Source organism: Culex pipiens, chromosome 3, assembly GCF_016801865.2.
Source record: "Culex pipiens pallens isolate TS chromosome 3, TS_CPP_V2, whole genome shotgun sequence".
Taxonomy (NCBI): Eukaryota; Metazoa; Arthropoda; class Insecta; order Diptera; family Culicidae; genus Culex; species Culex pipiens.
In genome coordinates this window covers 146,771,783-146,793,584 of record NC_068939.1, presented here as the reverse complement: position 1 = coordinate 146,793,584, position 21,802 = coordinate 146,771,783, and the positions used below count along the sequence as shown (strand labels likewise).

Here is a 21,802-nt window from a genome sequence, read left to right as displayed (position 1 = left end):
CCGTTTCCCGGGCAATTTGAATCCCCGGGAAATTGAACGCTCTAAAAAGCCTACAACATCCAGTACTTTGTTTAAGAAATCAAGAGGAAATCCATTTTTTTCGCGAAAATTTAACACGTAGCCTTTATGGGACATTTTTGCGAACATGGGCAGTATTCGTGCATAAAATTTTAATGTAACGCCATTAAAGATCAATATAAATAAGAAATATTCATTAATATAAAAAAAACTCATCTTTCTTTTTTTTCAACATAAATATCTCAGCAACCAAAAGTATGATCAAAATTGTAAAATTATAAAGAATTTCCTGATCTTTCAGCTAGTTTTGTTTTTAATTAAAAAAAAAGGATAAATCATTTGACTTTTTGAAAAAATCATATTTAATAATAAATTAATTCGATCGATTTTTTATACATGCAGGTATATTTTTGAAGTCAGATTTTTCTAAGGATCTTATGTGACCATGAAAGATAGATTGAGAAAGGATAAAAAACTTGCAACAATATTAAAGAAACAAACCTTTCTCATTTTTCTTAACTGTTTATATTTGGAAGATTTGATTAGTCACTAAAATATTCCAACCATTTTTTAAATAAATTAATCAAAAACTTACAAAATATTTTAAACGTAGTGTGTTTAAAAAGAAAAAAAAGTCAAACTTTTTTCTGGAAGAACTGCTCATATTTGAAGGAATGGAAAAACTCACAAAAATATTACGACAATCAAGAACAGTTTTTTTTAAATAAAATAAAAACTTAATGATATTTTTAGAAGTCGAACCTTTTTTAAAGAACCTTAAAGAATGGAAAAATCACAAAAACATTACGACAGTCAAGAATAAGCTGTTTAATAAAAATATAAAACTATTTTAGAAGTCAACCTTTTTTGTAAGAACTGCTCATGTTTGAAAGAATGGAAAAACTCACAAAAATATCATGACAATCAAGAAAAGGTTGTTGTTAGAAATAAAAATAAATTTCCATCATATTTCAGAAGCGAACTTTTTTTTTCAAGGAATCGCTCATGTTTGAAAGAATAGAAAAATTCACAAAAATATTATGACAATCAAGAATAGGTTGTTTTTAGAATAAAAAAACATTGAGAAGTCGCCTTTATTTCAAAGAACTGCACATGTTTGAAAGAATTATCCCATTCTCATACTCACAATATCTCACTCACAGAAAAAAATCGGATTTGTTAGTAAGAAATTATGTTTTTCAAGAATATTTAAGAAGTTTATATAATTATTATTATTTTTTTCATTTTTTCACATTCGACCTTTTATCCTTACGACGTTTTGTCCAGTCGACCTTTTATCCATTTTCGACCTTTTGTCCGTTCGACCTTATGTCTTTCGACCTTATGTCTTTCGACCTTTTGGCATTCGACCTTTGGTCCATTTGACCTTTTGTCGCACATCCGAGAAATAATGGTACAAAATTACTTTTTTGGACACATGGAATCATTGCTCACTTGTTTATGTAATATTTTTTATCCGTTTATTTGGTTTGATTTTTTGAGTACAATTCATACTCTAAAAGCATTTATATTTTAGATGCATTCCATTGCTTGCAACGAAATAATTTTGGTTTCCAGTTTGTAATCGACATACTTTTTCTCAAATTTCTTGATTGATAGGGTTAACAGAAAAAAACTTAGTTTTGATAATCTTTTTTTTTCTGTAACATTACAATTAAATTTTAAACTGTAATATAAATGTATTTAGTGAAAAAAAGAAGGTCAGATTGATGCAGACAAATGCATTGTAAATGTAATTTTTGAATTCAACAAGTTTTATTTTTATTTTTCAGAGAAATAAGCCACGTGGTCATAAGGGGGGGGGGGGGGTTGGCGAGAAACCACGAAAACCATGGGGGGGTAGGGGGGGTCAAAAATTCCCAAAAAAAAGGCCACATGGTTTATGCACGACCCCTTATGTCTATATATTATTATTTTTTTTGTAATTCTGTGCTCTACAACATTGTAGAACATTGTTACACTCTAAAAAATAACCCTGCAAAGTTAGAAAAAAACACGAAATTTTAAAATGAAAAATTTTGTTCTAAATGAAAAAATGACCCTTCTGGGTTAATGTAAATCCGAAAAGTACATTAAATTTCCCATATAATTATATGTTCCTAAAATTTTTAAAGTCAAGTAACGGAAAATGGGAGAATTTTTAAAACTTTTTTAGTGTTTTTTGCGATGAAAAATACGTTTTTTCGGAATACTGAGTAAGCCATCCAAACGGGCGTCTAATTTTACATAAAAGTCCCTTTGACACCAAATTTCTATCTCATCACCGTTTCAGGCTGCAAATTATTTAAAAACACCTCTTTTTTCGCATGTCCAAAAATGGAAGGGGTCGTACCACCCCTCCGTCACGAGATATCAAAAAACGGACCTCGGATTCGTGATCAGGGACAAAAGTTACCCCTTAGGACAAAGTTTTACGCAAATCGAAGAGGGGTCGGGGCAATTTTTCCCGATTTCGTGTGAGTTCGTAGAGAATTATCCATAAGTATTTTTGAAATCTGAAAAATAAGCTGAAAATGCATTTTAATAATATTTAAAAACATTTTTCTTTGTTCTTTTTCTTTTACTTTCAACTGCATTTTTTTACAGGGACCAAGTCCAATGACACAAAAAATATAGCATTTCAACTGTTAATAGTTATTTTTTTGAAACCAAGCAACTCAAAATTGGAAATGCTGGTTTTATAATGTCGTTAGATAAGAATTTGCTTTATTTTTGAAATCTTTGAGCAAATATTCATCGCATTTTTAACAAACAAATAGTGGACCAAATTTAACAAAAAAGCATTGATCCGAATCTAAAAAAAAAATCTCTTCAAAACAAATATTCGTAAAAAATGGACAAATTTCCCGCGCCCCGGGGGACGTTGAAAGTGTCCGCGTGGGTGGCTCGTTGTTTACAGCTTTTCCTTCACTCACTCTCTGTCGGAACCCTTGTCTACCTTGAACCCAAGGGGGCTATCCCCACTCACAGGAGGGGGGACGCCGCTAATCTCGTAAGAAATGGTGCCATTTTCCGAGCCGATGAATAATTGATAAGACTGTCGCGAGCTGCTCCCCAAAGTCTGTCCCCACCCCCTTGTGGTAGAAGGGCGGAAATCTGGTGTGACCTCCGTGAAAACAGCGTTTTTTGTTGGCCTCGACTTGTTCACCGGATTTGTTGCGGCTGAGTTGCGGTTTTCGTCGGAACCGGCTGAGATTTACACCGGTTGGGGACGAAAAAGTTGGGAAGTCGTTTTTTGTGTGTTTTTTTTGTGATGTCGCTCGATTTAATTTGGAATCAAGTTATGATTTTGATGGAGCTTGGATGAAGATTGGAAAATTTAAGTGACAAAATTTAATAATTATAATTTCTGAGGTTTAACTATCATCAAGGACTTTAAAATTCAAAGTGTCTAACCACAAAGACAGCCCACGTGGCGTGACTGCACGTGGCCCTTCTAATCACCCAACAGCGCTGAGCTAAGCGCTTTTTAGAGCCAATTTTTCATCTGACAATTAGAAAGCATTTCATTATCGCTCGGCTAATAGCGTTGGCGGAAAAAGTTTTCCCTTTGCTTAGAAGTGAGTTTTTCCTTTCGGTCCTGCCTCGTTAAACGGTGCAAACGTGTGCGTGTTTTAATTATGCATGCTCGGAATTTAAGGCCGATTTCAAAGGGGGATTCAATTACGGGGGAGGGAGCGCGAGAATTCTTCATAAGCTGGTGTGAAAGCCCTGTAAGGAAAAAGCAAAGTGGCTGAACAAATTTTGATAAGATGATGTAGCATTCGAGCAACGTTAGAGGTCCTTTGTTGAGTTTAATTTTTTAGAAAAAGAAGCAGAAAATAAACAAAAATTAATTCGTTGTAGAAAAAAAACTGTAACAACTTCAAATCAAAAAGTAAAATTTTAAAAATAAAAAAATTGGAACACTATAAATATTATTTCAGAGCAAACACAAGAACAAATAATGCCCACCTAACCCTTAACCCACCATCTCGGAATGCCGAAAGGCCAACCAGAATTGATGCCAGACAGAGAGAGAAAGAGAGATCTGGCTCGGTACGTGTGGTGTGAACTGTAAGCCAATTACGGTTGGGAAATGGTCTGATTTTAAGGCGATTAAAAGTACTTTCTGCCCGTGCGGCACGGCGGATCGGAAGGAGTTTTTGAATTTTTGTGACAATAATGGCCACAGATACAGGGTGCGGGGTGGGGTGTTTTTATTTATTTTTTGTTTGCGAGACACCCCTTTCCTGAACCATCCTCTAATGGGACTTTGATACACATGAGCGGGTTGAAACTTTTACGAAAAGGGGATTTTATAGCGTGCGTGTAAACTCGTTAATCGTATTTATGTGTTTTTAATACAGTTGTTTGCTTTTGGAAATAATGAGATGAGAAAGGGGTGTTGTGTGGAATTCACTTGTTCTGTTTAGAAAGTGAGATATAACGTGAAACTCGATCAAAATTATCTTTGGTCTAAAAATCTATAAACATTGGATTGTTCTTAAATTAATTACAAAAAAATTTTCCAAAATATAGTGGAATTTAAACAAAACAAAACAAAAACAACCGAGTGAAGTTTGATTAAAGTAAACGATGCTGAACTTTTTTTATTGTGTAAAAAATGAGAGATAATTTGAGATAACTTATAAAGATTGTTAATCGGTATGAAAATCGTCGATAATATTAACCTAATGCAAACATCTTGTTAAATTTTCAATGCTTCCACTATGCATATATGTTTTGGAAATGTTATTAAATTCTAAGATAAATGCTCTTAATTGTTCGCAAAATCTCCTATTTATCGAAAGTATTCAAATTGAAATTAAGCCAAATTCAGTATGCTTTTCACTTTACAATAGTTTTTTTAATAATTAAATTTTCAGAAAATAATGCATTTTTGAAAAATAATCAAATTTTCGAAATTTTTAATATGGGTATCGAACGAAACCAAATTTAATATGCTTATTCACTATAAAAGAGTTTTGTGAAAATTTGAATATTTTAACAAAAATGTAAACTCTAATATACAGCATTGCCCCACGAAAACAGCAAAATTCGAAAAAAAGTTGCTTCTTTTAATTACGAAAATTTTGATACCCAAACATGTATAGGTCATCGATGAAATTTTTAAGTTATCGCAATTTTAGAAAAAAAGTGTTTTTTCGTCACTTTCTCATTTTTGAGCGTGGTGCGCCGAAAAATCCGTTTTTTATTATTTTCAAAAAAATCGTATCTCGGAATATTGAAAACATAACTTCACCATTTTTTGATATGTCATGTAAAATTTTCTGAGAAATCTAATAAATCTATTTTCAGACCAAGGCTCTTTGGTTCCGAGACCTTCAAAAAAGAATTTTAAGATTTTGATTTTTGAGTTCTCAAATCGAATTAAGTGCCTTAGTTTAATAAAATTTCAATACGAGAATTATTTTTGTTCTATAAGTTTAAAAGACAATTGAAAATCTGCTGAAATAAGATGGCTGGTTTTCTCTTAACTAAGAATTAACATTAACTACTGATAAAAAAAAACCTTTCTTTAACCCTCTACAACCCAACCCCGCCTTTAGATGGGCTTCGATATAAAAAATCGCCAAAAATCAATTTAAATGAAGAACTCTTAAAATTTTAGAAAATTTCCTATATTTTAAGTAAAAAGAAGTATGCAATATTTTTTCTAGTGTCCCAGACTATGCCTAAAAAGTGAAAAATTGACTGTATAAGCATGAAAAAATTGATAGGCAAAATTTAATGATAGATGATGGTAGAACAGGCCAAATACTACCAAAACCAAACATAAACTAAACAAGATTAATGCAAATTAAATACTAAAAATGAAACAAGAAAAACACAAAACAAGAGAAGTAATTTTTTTCGTAAAACAAAAGTTGCTCTAAATGACCTCCTAAACACGAGAAAAACAAAAATTTTCGAAAAAATGGGCAGTAGAGGGTAAAATGGTAACTAAATCGAGTCCAAAACTATGCTTAATTGACCAAAATGTACAAGGTTAAAATTCAGCAAATATCTGCAAAAAGGCCACAACAGCAACCTCTAGGCGGGCTTCGATCTAAAAATTCGCCAAAAATCCAATTTTGATCCATTTTTTGATCTTTAAAAAGCATTAGAGGAAAAAACTCCTTAAATTTAAGAAAATTCTAAGGTTGGAAGTGTGATTTGTGTTATGTGACTTTGCCAATGTTTTTAAAAGTGCCGTTTTTGTGGGGTCATCTTTGGCTGTGTTTCGTACTAACATTTCCTCTACACAGCAAAAATTGTGTATATTTGGAAGGTGTAATTTTGGAAGGTTGAATATTACCTCTTTTATGTTTTAATTTTACCTCAATTTAGACCGAAAAAGCGACATTACCCCAGAATAGTGGTAAATTTACACATTTTCAGAGGTAAAATTACCCATTTTTCTGACATAAAAGATGTACCCCTTTTTAGATGAAATTTAACCATGATTTTTTTTTCTGTGTATTTATGTGAAAATAAGTATGCAGTAATTTTGGAAATGTGTGTTGGGTCTGGGGGGTGAGATTGGGACATACAAAAATGCTGAAATTTGTATGACCCAATCTCACCCAGACCCAATGCCACCCCTGTTGACGGTACCAGACTTTGCCTCAAAGCATATTTTTTTACAATTTAAATGATAATGGTATCGTTCTATAGTTTATAATGTAAAAACAAAAAAAAATGTTGAAAAGTGAGGAGGTTGAAGAGTAATCCATATACTATCAGAAACAAACATAAACTAAACAAGATAAATACAAATTAAAATACTAAAAATGAAACAAGAAAATTATAAAACAAAAAAAAATATTTTTTTCGCAAATCAAAAGTTGCTCATAATAACCTCCTGAACACGGGAATAATAAAAAATTCTCGAAAAAAGACTAGGGCAGTTGAGGGTTAAATGTCATTTTTATTCCTACTTTTGCCATGATACCTAATATGAATTTTTTATGGATATAACTAAAAAATACGGCTTGATTTATCTTATTGCATGATTCTTTTTATATTTTTATTTTCAGTTTTCTAATATGCATTTTCAATGGCAAATTTTTATTTGACAGCTTAATTGTTATAAAATTCTCAAATTGTAATTTCAAATTTAAATTTTAAAAATATTACAATAAAATAAACATAAAATGCTTGATGATAATATGAAATGATCGGGGAATGAATACAGATTTTGTGTCAAAAAATTCGGCAATTCCTGATGAATTTTACTTTTTAACAGATAATTTAGAAAAAAAATGCTTTAAATATTGAAAAATTGAAAAATGCATTTTATTATTTCATAGGCAATCAACTATTCAAATTTGATTGAAATGGGGTCGCAATGGTTACGCACGTGGCAGTGCGTGGCCGAATGGTTACGCTGTCCGCTTTGTAAGCGGATGATTCTGGGTTCGATTCCCATCTGCTGCAACCTTCCATCGGATGAGGAAGTAAAATGTCGGTCCCGGCCTTGGTTGTTAGGCCGTTAAGTCATTCCAGGTGTAGGGGTTGTCTCCATGCCATAAGTACAAACAACACACCAAACCAAGCCTACTCCGGTGGAATCGCTGGCGGCGGTTGGACTCGCAATCCAAAGGTCGTCAGTTCAAACACTGGGGTGGAAGGTTCCTTGGAGTAAAAAGAGGTTTGGGTGCTCTCCCCATTCAAGCCTTCGGACTCCTAGGTTCGAGCAGAAACTTGCAATAGAGACCACAAAGGACCCGGGGGTCGTTAATGTGGATGGTTTGATTTTTTGGGGTCGCAAAACTCGAATTTGATGTTTAAAACAAGAAAAAGAAAATGATAAATAAATTTTTTGATCGTGATTCGATTATCGGAAGTTCCATACAAACCTTCGGATAATTTAACTTCGGATAATCGAGTCTGAACTATACTGAAACCTGGGTGGTTCCTCTTTAAAAAAAATCATCTTTCCATTTCTTTTTAGGGATTCAAAATTTACAGAAAATGGATTTCATTTGCAAATTTCTAGATGAAATCCTACCTCGAGGTGGAGTTAGACTGTTGGAGTTATTCCACTTCAATAAATTACAAACATTTTTGAAATCCTCTTTTGTACAATCCCCGCCTTAAACGAAAACAAATAATTCAGCGCAAAATTAGTCGCTCCTCCTAATAAAACAACGATAAGCATAAACTCACAAATTGTCTCCCCCTCACTAGTTCAAACGCACCAAGCTAATTTATTGGATTAAAAGTCCGACCGCCCCTTTCATCTGCGTAGCCACCGTTCTCCGAATCCCTTTGCTTCCAGCAGTACCTACGTACCTCACCCGCCCTTTTTCACCTCAACGCAAGTCACTCTCCGAACTCGGAAACAAACAGAACCATTTCGGGCTTCACTTATCTGGCGTGACACGGTAAAAGGGAAAAACAAACAATCATCGGATTATTTACCCTCCCGGGCCCCAGGAAATTGCGCGACCGGCCAGGTTTTCCCTCTTTTTTTGTTTTTGTTTTTGTTTGGTTTGCCGATGCTGTCTCCGTCCGTTTTTTAAGGGTGCCCGGGCACCGTGAAGCATCACAACAAACGAAATCAAATCGAACCAATTAGCGGAGCCGTGTTTACATTTTTGTTTTTTTTCGCTTCTTGTTGCCTTCCAGGATTACCCCGACGACAACAACACCAACAATGACTCCATTACGAACGCTGCTGCTGCGGAGGTTACCGGCCATTCTGCTGCTGCTCCTCGCCCTCACCGAATCAACGCTGGCCCGCAGCTACGAAAAGGAAGGCTACCACCGGAAGGGCAAATCGGCGCAAATTTCCGCCCCCCAGCCGACCATCACGACCCCCCTGATGGACCTCTGCTCGGAAGACATCAACATGAAGCTGGCCTGCCACTGCTCGCCCGAAGCCCACGCCAAAGCCCAGAAGGCGTCCTGCTCGATCTTCGACGGCGAACTGCCCCGCAAGGACGCCAACTGGCTCGCCTTCCACACCCAAACCAGCCTCGAGCATCTCAAGTTCACGATCCGCAAGTCCGGCAACCTCACCTACATCCCCTCGGACGTCATCTTCACGCTGAAGAAGCTCCGCGTCCTTACCATCGAGTACGGCATCATCGGGGACATTTACCCGCACGCCTTCGGCAACCTCACCGAACTGCGCCAGTGCAACCTCCCGAACAACCAGATCCGTACCCTACATCCGAACGCCTTCGCCAACCACCCATCGCTGGAGCAAATCACGCTGGAAAACAACGACATCCGCAAGATCGACCGGGAAGCGTTCATGAATCTGCCCCAGCTGGTGCGGCTCAACCTGGCCAACAACAGCATCGCCGAGCTGCACGACAACGGGTTCGTCGAGCTGACGAAGCTGGAGGAGCTGCGGCTGGAGATGAACTTGATCTCGGTGCTTGCGAAGGAGTACTTCAAGGGGCTGGAGAATTTGAAGTCGCTGAAGCTGTCGTACAACGATGTGAATTACGTTGGTGCGACCGTGTTTGCTGATTTGTGGAGTTTGCAGATGCTGTTCCTGGACAGCAATAAGATTGAGGTGAGTGGAACCATTTTTTTAAATAAAGTTCAGATTTTATCATATGGCAACATTTCGCACTCACAATAATGTCAACTGAGCTTCGATTATTATTTTTTTCATTTTACCTGTTTCGGGCATAAAAATCTTCAATCATTACTTACCTCTTGCATATTATGCGACTCTTATTTTTTACTTTTTCAAAATCCTTTTTTCAAGCCAAATTCAACAACTATTACGAAATTCTTTATACATTGACAAAGTCAAGCAGCTTCCAGCATCGGGTCAGACTGGTCACTAATCCGTAATTACTTGGAGTTTGAGCAAGTAATGCTGTAATTCCAGATTTACTGAGTAATTCCAGAGTAATCCTGATAATTCATAATAATTCCATGCATCTTTTTGTGAAAACATACTTCAAAAAATAATTAAACAATAAAAAAATAACTGTTAAAAGTATAATTTTGATTACCATTTTATGATTCTATTGATTGCCAATTAATTTTCATGTAAGAAACCAAAGTTATAGAGCCATCTGATTAGTCAATTCTAATTTCACTGAGTTTGATTTTTAACAATGAAACATTTGTTTCAAAAATATTTGGAAATGTTTCAAGAAAATAGTTCAGCTCTTAAAAAAGAGATATTACAGGACTGTCAACTGCTGTAGTTAGCTGAAAAATATATAAAAAAAATTATTTTAATTTTAATTGATTTTTAAATGGCTTTCATCTGTAAACTTTGCTTTTATCAATGATAATTAAGTAAATTTTGGTTTTAAATATTTGATCCACATAATTCCAATAATTTTGACTGTCTATTAGAAGGAAAAACATAGAAAAAATAACCAACTCTAATCTAGTTCTTGCAAAAAAAAATCATATTTCTCGACTTTTTTTTATTGAGCCCTATAAACATATGAAAGACAAAAACTTATAGGTCCTTTAAAGAAAAAACTCTGGATTTTCACAATTATTTATTAAAAATAAATAGATTTTGGATTCATGAAACATTTTTCACTGGGTAATATATCATGGCGTTGCCTTTTGTTGTTAATCAGCTTCGCTAAACAACATGTTGAAAATAAATTTTAGGAGAGAACTATGGTGAATAAGGCCTTCTACATACAGAACCAGTCATTTTTTTCAATATTTGTGTGACACTCTGATTTGAAATGAAAAAGAAATACTGTTCTAATAGATTATATTAAAAAAACTAAAAGTTTCGTTGAAGAAGTACAATATAAAAAATTACTTTAAATTACTCTAATAACCATGAATTACTAAGTTATTTATGAATTACTTAATTACCACCTTAAAATCAAAGTAATTATTAATTACTTGCCAGTCTGAGGCCTTGCTGGAAACCCGTGATTAAAGTTGTGCTAATGTTAAAAATTTAAAAACGTCATAGAATTCTTGATAAAAAATCTTTTCCAGAATTCTGAATTGTTGAAAAAAAGAACACTAACAGTTCCATATTTGATTAAAAATGCATTTTTGATTTTAAATAGATCGCACAGCATTTCCAATTTTCCAAAAAAATTGTAGTTTAAGCAACAAGTGGCAAAAAGAAGATTTTTTCAGCACATGTCGTACATTTATCCATCGAGGTTAACCAAGTTGGATAAATACGATGAGTGCTGAAAAAATCAAGTTTTTCAACTAGTTGCTCACAACATTTTTTTTGCAATTCAGAATAATGATTTCTGAATGGAATGTTATGTCAAACATTCATGTGTACTATACACATTCACCGTTCAACCAAAAAATATATTGAAAAATGTTACTTTTCGAAATTATTATTGAAAACAACTCTTTAGAACTGGTCTAAATTTTTAATTCTGGTATTTTTTGTAGAGAAAAGTAGGCCAATAGTTTCACGACGGAATTGCAAAAATATTTTTTTTGTCCTCAATATTGTTTGTTTGAATTTAAGGTGGGAAAATTAATGACATAATTTAAGTAAAATTTGTATTTTTCTTATCAAAAAGATATTTGCTAAGAGTTTTCGCATTCTTCCAAACATGCGCAGTTTTGGAAACTAAATTTACATTTTTCAAATAAATCTTTTTGATATATTTAACAATGTCCTAAATTACTGTTATGAGTCTTTGAACAATTCTCTTCCGACCATATCATCGCGTCATTCAAAATATTTTTTTTTTTATTTTTATGTTTAAACTTTTCTTCATAAGGCTAGGAACCCTGTTTTTTTCTTTTTGAGGTATTTTATCTCATTCTCATTTTTATATGTTTTTAATTATTAATGTTGAACTGTATAGCAACAGTACCCGAGATTTTTTTTTCAACGACAACATTCAACTAATATCGTCTTTAATTGATTTTGTAATTTAGTTTTCCTTCAACATTCTTAATCCATCGATTTTAAGTCTTTTTTTAATTTATAATTTTTTTGTCTTTCGTTCTTCCTTTACAAATTTAATTTGACAACTTTTTCCTTAAAAAGTACTTAAACCAAAATTTCTCTCTTTTTCCTCCCCTAGAAACTGGACGAGCGCGCCTTCGACGGGCTCAACAACCTGCGCCACCTGCACCTGGAGAACAACCGCCTCGTTACGCTGGAGAGCGGCACCTTTACCAGCGTGTCGGCCCTGGCCGTGCTCAACCTGGACGGCAACTACCTGGAGACGCTCAGCTACAACCACATCGTGCCGCTGATGGACAACCTCGTCAACGCCAGCTCGCTGCTCTCCGTTCGCGGTAAGTTTGCTACGCTGGGTAGTTCCATCGATAGATTAATGTTTTTCGAGTGGTTTGATTTAAGATTTGGTCATTTCACCGAAAGAGAATCGTCAAAAGTTGAAAGAGGTCATTTCACTGAATAGGTCTTTGTGTCGAAAGATGGTTAACTAAATCGATTTTTGATACTTTTGACAATTGCTAGCAGTTTTGTTGAGTTCAAGCGATGAAATCGCCTTTTTTGGGCAAACGGCCTTCGATTAAAAAGAGCAATTTTCATGGTTTTTATCCCTTTCTTTCCAGACAACCGCTTCGTGTGCGACTGCCGGCTGGCCTGGGTGTACGACCTGAGCAACCGCACCCGCAACGAGGACCTGAAGGAGAAGCTGCACGCGATCGAGTGCACGCTCGGCAAATCCCCATCGGACAACGCACTCGCCAGTCAGGACAGTTCGGCGGCGGCGGCGTCCGCTTCATCGTCCTTCTTCCAGGACGGCGAGCTGGACGACGAGGGCGATTACATCGAGGACGCCGCCCAGGACAACGAGTCCACCGTCGAGGAGAAGCCCGAGATCGTGAACCTGTTCCGGCTGGGCAAGGAGCACCTGCCCTGTCCGGAGGAGCTGGTTGGACCCACCGACGGACCGAACCCGCGCGAATCCAAGGGCCTGCTCGATCTGCACTGGGGCCACTCGGGCGTGAGTGCGGTTCGGCCTGGCGGTGGCAGCAGTAATGCGCTGTTTGGGCTGTGCGTCGCGGCGGCCTCCAGCCTGGTCGTGGGCACCGTGATGATCTCCGCCAGGGTTCGGTGGTAAAGGTAGACACACTGACACACAAACAGACACACACACACATACTTTCGCTAACTTATTTTCCGCTGTGTATGTATTAGATGTAAGAGGAAAAAGACAAAGATTGACTCATACTCACCAGCTCACTCACAATCACAACAATCATACACATTCACGAGAGAGATCATTAAACAAAACACACTCAAATAAGATGAATTTAAGAAAATAAAAAGGACTGTGTGCGCTACCAAAAAAAAAAAAAAAAAAATGACGGAAAAATGTGTAAATGGTCCCCCGATCCCCCTCTGCAAAAGACACGCATACCAAATCATGCACACATGGGCATTTTAGTTAAATGTTATGATGATATTGAGGAAACAGCATTGATGGAAAAAATGATTGCAAGAATTCTCCCAACTTACAAACTCAATTTTAGATAATGTTCGTTTTCGATGACAACTAATTTAAATGAAGAAATTAAATTAAATTTATTCAAAGAAAGTGACCAACCGCTTGGAATTGAAAAAAATTCTAAAGTTACTGTTCAAATCTGGAGACTGTGATTTTAGCGATTTGCAGTCTGGAATTCGACATGGTTTGCGATGACTGTCCAAGTTCAAGTTGCCGCTCCCATTTCCATCGCACACCAGCGGCAAGGATAGGGAAATTGGAAAGTGAGAATTGGGTACTAAAGCCCTATGTAAATTTGTATGTACAACGGCAAAAAGCATGAATAAAAACAATTTCTGATCATTTTTATTTTCATTTTTATGCAATTTTTTGGTCATGACAGCACTTTATCGATAGATCAACTATGGTCCGCTTGGTACGACCTTTTCCTTTTCTGTCAAGAAGAGCCGAGAAGTTTAAAAAAATGAATTAAAAATCCATTTTAAATCTTTTGCGGTCGTTCAAAGGGTCATTGTACTCGTAAAAATAAACTTTTTTGTTGGGAACAATAATAATAAAAAATTAAAGCTTAAATTAAGGACCCAATTGTTGATGCTCCACTTTTTCAACAGGACAAGGGAAAATCTCCACGGAATCCTCAAATAAGTTTCGCTTGGATTTGGACGAGTTTTGGGAAGGTGAATTGTCTATGAGGCCCCTAGGCGAATGGTTCCCCTTTCTAATTTACCAATATTGAATTTTTCTTCTCATCCCTTATTCGGTGAATTCTAGTTGCCCAAGCTATTTTAAATGAAGTAACATGAGAGAATTAGCTGTGGTGAGTTTTCAATCTTTAAATTATTACCGTTAAAAATTGCTGTTTTTTGTCAGTACAATGTGTTGTACAATCTAACAAAAATTATAGTAAAATTACATAAAAAAAGAGTAAATATTCAACCATATTTTTTTTCAAGCTTCTAAAATTCTATTTTATTTCTGTGTGCTCGAACCAATGCTTGAAAAGGGATCTATCACTGAATGGGACTGCTCGATATTCGATAGAACTTTCTGTCAGCGATCGTTTCCCAAAACGATATTTGATCGCTGACACACAACGCCTATCATGACCGTTATTGCTTGGCGACGATCGATTGATCGTAAGCACGATGACGAAACGAACGAAAAATGAGCACCACTCAAGCAGCCGCCCGAACGAGACAACGTGCTCTTTCTCTTTCTCTCGTTTTTGTCTCTCTCTTCCAAGTGTATGCTGCGTGGTGACAGAAATCATATGATTGCTATCATTGGAGAGATGATCGGAATCTCGGTAGAATGTCAAACGACCGCTCCCCAAGCGATTTTTCTCCTGTAGGGAAGTCAATGATTGTGTGAGTGGCTTTGCGTAGCACTCATTCCTTTGTATGTGAAACGAACAAAAGTAGAATGTAAAAATTAGGTTGTCGTGGTGAAGACGATTGGAGTGTTCTGTCAGCTATCACGAACAAAGTCGAAATTTCGCAAGCCCTGGCTCGAACAAACTGGGCACTGATCGCAAAATGTTTGTATTGATTTCCACTTATTTTGAGTTTTCAAGTGCAAAATACAAAAATGATTACACTTAAACTGTACTTTCCATTGTTAAAAGATTCTAAATCTGCACTAGGGCGTCCAATTTTCCCGGGTTTTGAATTTCCCGGGAAACGGGAAAAATATTTTTGAAATCCCGGGAAATTTTTGAAACAGTCATAAACTCCATGTTTTCATTATATTGATATTGTTTTCAAGCCTAAAATCATAGAATTAGCTCAAAAATATTGATTGATAATAATTTAAACTTCAATCGAAACAAGGACAGAAATTTTTGGGTAGTTTAAAAGATTTTTTTTATCTGTGTTGTGCTTTGGTTTATTAATTAACCACAATTTTAAATACCGTGATTAGGGGTGACATTGGGTTTAGGAAGTGAGATTGGGTCATACAAACTTCAGCTTTTTTGTATGACCCAATCTCACACCAGACCCAATGTCACTCCTGATGACGGTACATTGTGATTCAAATTGAATATGTTTTTTTAAATATATTCCTTTTATTAAATTTCTTTGAAAATGTAATAAAACACTAGAAGCAGAAACAAATAATATAATACCAGTCAATGCAAATTTTAAATAGGATTTGAATTTCATGTTTTACATAAAACATATTAAAAAAAAAATATCTTTGAGTTACTTCTGCCAGCTGGGGAAAATCGACACTACACTCTGAACAGTTACAGGAGATTTCAGAGCAATCAATTTGGAAATCGGTGTACTGATTGTTCTGTTCCTGTTTTAATGAAGTCAATCAAAACAATATGGAAAAAAATTGCATCAACAGCTCCCTTAATTCGATGAAAAATAATTTTATATGATTTTTATTAAATACCTAAATATAATACCCACGCTTTTGGAAATATATATAAGATTAAATAGAAAATATTTAAAGCGCTAAGCATTATGCAAACTAAAATTTTAGCAATTTTCCCTAATAAGCCAAATGAATGCCGAATAAAAATTTAATTGCTTTAAAATTCTTATGGATTACTAAGTAATTAACTTGTTATGTGTTTACACAACCAAACCTGAATTTCAAGAATAAAATTTGATTTTTTTCAATTTCTCCGAATTCCCGGGACAAATTATTATAAATCCCGGGATTCGGGAATTCCCGTTTTTAGAAAAATCCCGGGATTTTTGTCCCGGGATGGACGCACTATGCAATACCAATAAACGCTAAATTTTGCGAATATTTTCACGAACACATGCTCAAAAAATCACAAAAATTTTCATCAATTGCCAAATTATTGACGTGAAATGTAGTCCAGATTTTAACCGCTCTTAGTTTTAAAGTAATTTTTTTATAATTTTCAGTACATATTTTGATTTATTTTTATTTTTCATAATTTGTTATTGAATTTTTTTTTGCCTTTGCTTTTGGTGGTGGATTCTTCATCGCTGTGGTGAGTTTCCTAATATTCAAATTGACCGTTAAAATGCAGATTGATGGAATTTTAAAGAAATGTACATCTGTTTGTCTGTGATTAAGGTTTAGATGGTAAAATACGCAAATTTCATACGATAACATTTTTTTTCTGAAAAAAAAAAGTTGAAACTGAACAAATTGAATTTAAAAAGGTGCATAATCAATTTTGACTAGGGTGAATTCGGACTTGCAGCAGAGATGCCACATAATTTTTAAAAATTTCTGTAAAAATCTGGGTATGACTGTGTAGTTGTCTAATATTCAAATATACCTATTTAAAGTCATGGAAGTCCATCAGAAATTGCGTTTTTAAGCATTTGAAGACTAACGAAATGAGTTTCGATTGATTTTTTTTTCCAATATTTTAGTTTGTTAATGTTTTTTTTTTTTGCAGTCTGAAGAGGGAGTGTCATGTTTGGGCAACTTGTAAAGAATTCTTTGTGTAGAAAAATCATATCAAATAATTTCAAATCTGATTTAAACCAAAATATTAATAAAAAATATTTTGATTAATTCATCAACAATATGAATTTTAACAGGTTTTCTGATCCATTTTGAGTAAATGATTGGTTTTGAAGGAGACTCATGAGAAATAATTGGCAACCCAAAAACTGTAATTTCAACCTTCAAGTTAAATGATTATTTTCTGTTGAACATAAATTTCAAAATGTGTGAAATATCTATTTAACTGTTTATATTTTTACTTTAAAAAAACTTTTCAGGGAAAATAGCAATTTATTTATCACAAAAGACAGTCAAGCATAGTTACAAAATTAAAATTGATGAAATTTTATGTATTTTAAATATTATTTTACTGTAAGGCCGTTGCAAATATTTTTCAAAGTTTATGTCGCCCCCCCTTCAAAGTTGGTCTGAATAATCAGGGGGCAAAAAAAATTTTTTTTCGAAAAACTTCAAAATTTTAATGAAAATTAAAGCTGAACAAACTGAAAACCAGTTAAAATGCATTTTAGCGCGTTTATAATCATATTCAGAATGTTTGAACTCCTTTGAAAACATTTTAAATTTGCATGAAATACAAATGTACAGTCCCACGAAAAGTTTTTTTTTTTTAGAAAAAAAAATTCCGTCAATACCTCGATATTTTGAAAACTAATGATTGGAAAGCAACTGTACGTGAGCAATTCTCTACCAAAACCGGAAATGGATTTTATTTGTATTTTTTGATTTGGCTCAAACTTTGTGGGGGCCTTCCCTATGACCAAAGAAGCCATTTTGCATCATTAGTTTGTCCATATAAATTTCCATACAAATTTGGCAGCTGTTCATACAAAAATGGTACGTAAATATTCGAAAATCTGTAACTTTTGAAGGAATTTTTTGATCAATTTGGTGTCTTCGGCAAAGTTGTAGGTATTGTTAAGGACTATTTAGAAAAAAATAGGTACACGGAAAAAAAAATTTCCCGATTTTTTTATTAACTTTTTTTTTACAAAAACTCAAATTCCCAAAATACGTATTTTTTGATTTTCGAGATTTTTTGATATGTTTTAGGGGACAAAAATCCGCAACTTTTGAGCTATAGAGAAACATGGTCGAAAAATCTGCTGCCGAGTTATGATTTTTTGAAAAACTGGTGATTTTTGGAAAAAATCGAAATTTCATACATAAAATTTTTTTGACCTCATTTTTTTATGCAAAATTGAATTTGCAATCGAAAATTACTTTACAGATTTTTTGATAAAGGGCCCCGTTTTCAAGATATAGCCACCGAAAGTTTGATTTCAGCGAAATATTTGCAGTTTTTCGATTTTTAAAAATAGTGACCATGAGTGACCATTTCTAAAAATATTTTTTTTGAAAAGTTCAGAAATTTTGCTATAAAATTGTTTAGGAGACATCGAAGATTGGACCTCTGGTTGTTGAGATACAGCGGCTTAAAGAAAAAGAAACACGAAAATTGAAGTTTTCTAAGTCTCACCCAATCAGCCCACGATTTTCTAATGACGATATCTCAGCAACTAATGGTTCAATTTTCAATGTTAATACATGAAACATTCGTGAAATTTTCCGATCTTTTCGAAAAAAATATTTTGAAAAAAATTAAATCAAGACTAACATTTTAAAAGGGCCAAACATTGAATATTATGCCCATTTGAAATGTTAGTCTTGATATAATTTTTTCAAAATATTTTTTTCGAAAAGATCGAAAAATTTCACGAATGTTTCATGTATTAACATTGAAAATTGAACCATTAGTTGCTGAGATATCGTCATTAGAAAATCGTGGGCTGATTGGGTGAGACTTAGAAAACTTCAATTTTCGTGTTTCTTTTTTTTTTAGCCGCTGTATCTCAACAACCAGAGGTCCAATCTTCGATGTCTCTTAGACAATTTTATAGCAAATTTTCTGAACTTTTCAAAAAAAATATTTTTAGAAATGGTCACTCATGGTCACTACTTTTAAAAATCGAAAAACTGCAAATATTTCGCTGAAATCAAACTTTCGGTGGCTATATCTTGAAAACGGGGCCCTTTATCAAAAAATCTGTAAAGTAATTTTCGATTGCAAATTCAATTTTGCATAAAAAAATGAGGTCAAAAAAATTTTATGTATGAAATTTCGGTTTTTTCCAAAAATCACCAGTTTTTCAAAAAATCATAACTCGGCGGCAAATTTTTTGACCATGTTTCTCTATAGCTCAAAAGTTGCAAATTTTTGTCCCCTAAAACATATCAAAAAATCTCGAAAATCAAAAAATACGTATTTTGGGAATTTGAGTTTTTGTGAAAAAAAAGTTAATAAAAAAATCGGGAAATTTTTTTTTCCGTGTACCTATTTTTTTTCTAAATAGTCCTTAACAATACCTACAACTTTGCCGAAGACACCAAATTGATCAAAAAATTCCTTCAAAAGTTACAGATTTTCGAATATTTACGTACCATTTTTGTATGAACAGCTGCCAAATTTGTATGGAAATTTATATGGACAAACTAATGATGCAAAATGGCTTCTTTGGTCATAGGGAAGGCCCCCACAAAGTTTGAGCCAAATCAAAAAATAAAAAAAAATAAAAATGGTCGAAATTGGCCGGTTTTGTAGAGAATTGCTCACGTCTGTAAAATGCATTTCAAAACACTTTTTCCATCCAAATGTTGAAACCTAGGCTTCTAATTTCATTTTTTATATTTATTTTTTTTATTTTTTTGCCCTTAAATAAACTTCAAAAAATATTTGAAACGGCCTAAATGCTGTGTAAAAAACCTTTAAACATAAACAAATTTGATGCAAACTAAGGATCACTGTTCTAAGGATAATTTCAGGGGTTTTTTTTTTTTTGAAAAGGTCCAATAAACCAAATTTCCAGTTTTTGCTTTTTGGGTGTTTTTAGAACCGCCTTGAGTCAGGGGTATTGAAAAACACGAAAAAAGCAAAAAACTAAAAATTTGGTTTATTGGACCTTTTCAAAAAAAAAAAAAACTCCAGATTTGCTCTTTGGTTTAATTATCTACTGACTGAGAAAATGCGTTTTTTTTGCAGGATTCTCAAATTAAAAAAAAACCACGAAATATGACAAACGGTGTAATCTGACTAACAATTAGCGACATGGCACTTGCAACAGCAAAACAGAACGACATCGCCGAAATAAACCATTGAAGTTAATTGATAAGATAGTAAGAAAAATTTACAAAAAAAAACGCCCGACACGGATTCACAAATTGTACTTTTGTGTACCCTGACCGAGAAGGCAAAAACCTCCTCCTGCTCCTTCTCCTTCTCCCCTCCCCATCTTTATAGCTACTTCTCTTTTAACACGTGGTAAAGATATAGACATTAAGCTAACCTAGTAAAACAGATACAGATTCTTCTACACAATAAGGCGAAAAAAAAGGTGATGAATAAGTGAGACATTAAGGTAAATAAAGAAAATTTGAGGAAAAATAAAAAGAGAGATAAAACAAATCCTGTAAACTAATTAAGGGCAAGCGTGCGAGCGCACCGCTGAAAGGGTGCCAGGAAAATTTTAAACAAAAAAAACGGTAGGGAAAACTTCTTCAGTCACTTCAATACAAATAAAGTAATATTAAAAATGAAACTAGCATAGTTGAAGAGTGGAAGGAAGATCTGATAAATGCCACGAGAGCGCGTGCGTTGATGAACGCGTCGAAAAAGGAAGAAAAAAAAAACACAAGAATTTGAAAATCTACTTTTTAGAATTATTTTTGATAAAGCAATAAAACATTGATTATCAAACCAGAACCAAAAACAGTGCGAGCTTGTTTGATTGTTGTTTACGATCCGAAAGTCTCCCCGTTTTCCGTTATCACATGGTCATTGAATATCGGATCCCCCCCCCTCCCATTCTCCGCAGAAAGATAAATCGGAAAAATATCGTTTGATCCCTTCGGTTTGGGAACGGTTTGTTCGGGTGCTGGGATACGACGACCACGGGGTTATGCAAATCGTTTCTTTTCAGGGACCAGGATGGAAAAAATAAAGAAAGAAAAACTCATCGCCAAGTCAGCCAGCGCAAATCGGATCGGATCATCACTTATTCAGCCGCCACCACCACCGTTGGTTCCGGTAAATCAAATTTTCAATCGAGAGATTTTCCGGGGTGGGGAAAAATCGCCGGTCCGAGCGGGAAATTTTCCGTCAATCTTGGAAGGCTCCATAGAGGGGCTGTTTTGGGGGGCTGCAAATAGACACGGGTCGGTGGGAAAAATTGATTGCCAGATTAATTTTGGCGGCACGGCTTTGCGGAACGATCATTGACTTTTAATGAAATGATTTTTGAACTTTTTTAAATCAACGAATAAATCAAATGATCGCTGAAAACCAAATTTTCATGTTTTTTTAACAATCTGCTTGAAAGACAATTGAAATACTTGTTTTTGCATTAAAAGTTCGTTTATTCAAGTCTCCATACAATTTTGGCAGATCTCAATATTCAAAAATCAATTTGTAAAATACGGATTTTCTGACCGATTTGGTTTTTTTCGTGCAAAGTTACTGAGAACAGTTATCAAATTTTCAGAGTGCAACATTTTTTTTCAGAAACGTTCCAATCAATAGTTAAACCAAAGACACAAAATCAATCAAAGATTTTTTTTTTCATTTTGGACGAATCAATTGGGTAATTCTCTACCAACTCATTCGAAATCGGGAAAAGTAGCCGACACCTCTTCGATTTGCGTGAAACTTTGTCCTACGGGGTAACTTTTGTCCCTGATCACGAATCCAAGGTCCGTTTTTTTTATACCTCGTGACGGAGGGGCGGTACGACCCCTTCCATTTATGAACATGCAAAAAGAGGTGTTTTTCAATAATTTGCAGCCTGAAACAGTGATGAGATAGAAATTTGGTGTCAAAGGGACTTTTATGTAAAATTAGACGCACGATTTGA

General features: G+C 34.5%; 1 protein-coding gene across 1 annotated transcript in view; it reads left to right on the top strand.

Moving 5' to 3' along the window:
* LOC120422007 (connectin-like) overlaps nucleotides 1-17,506 on the top strand; it is a 144,427-nt gene extending 126,921 nt beyond the window's left edge. Inside the window, exons 2-4 of the mRNA XM_039585321.2 lie at nucleotides 8,656-9,553; nucleotides 12,039-12,255; nucleotides 12,538-17,506. Of these exons, the coding sequence (XP_039441255.1) occupies nucleotides 8,684-9,553; nucleotides 12,039-12,255; nucleotides 12,538-13,049 (1,599 nt within the window). The 5' untranslated portion in view covers nucleotides 8,656-8,683 and the 3' untranslated portion in view covers nucleotides 13,050-17,506. The remainder of the gene's footprint in view (nucleotides 1-8,655; nucleotides 9,554-12,038; nucleotides 12,256-12,537) is intronic.
* Nucleotides 17,507-21,802: the final 4,296 nt, after the last annotated feature.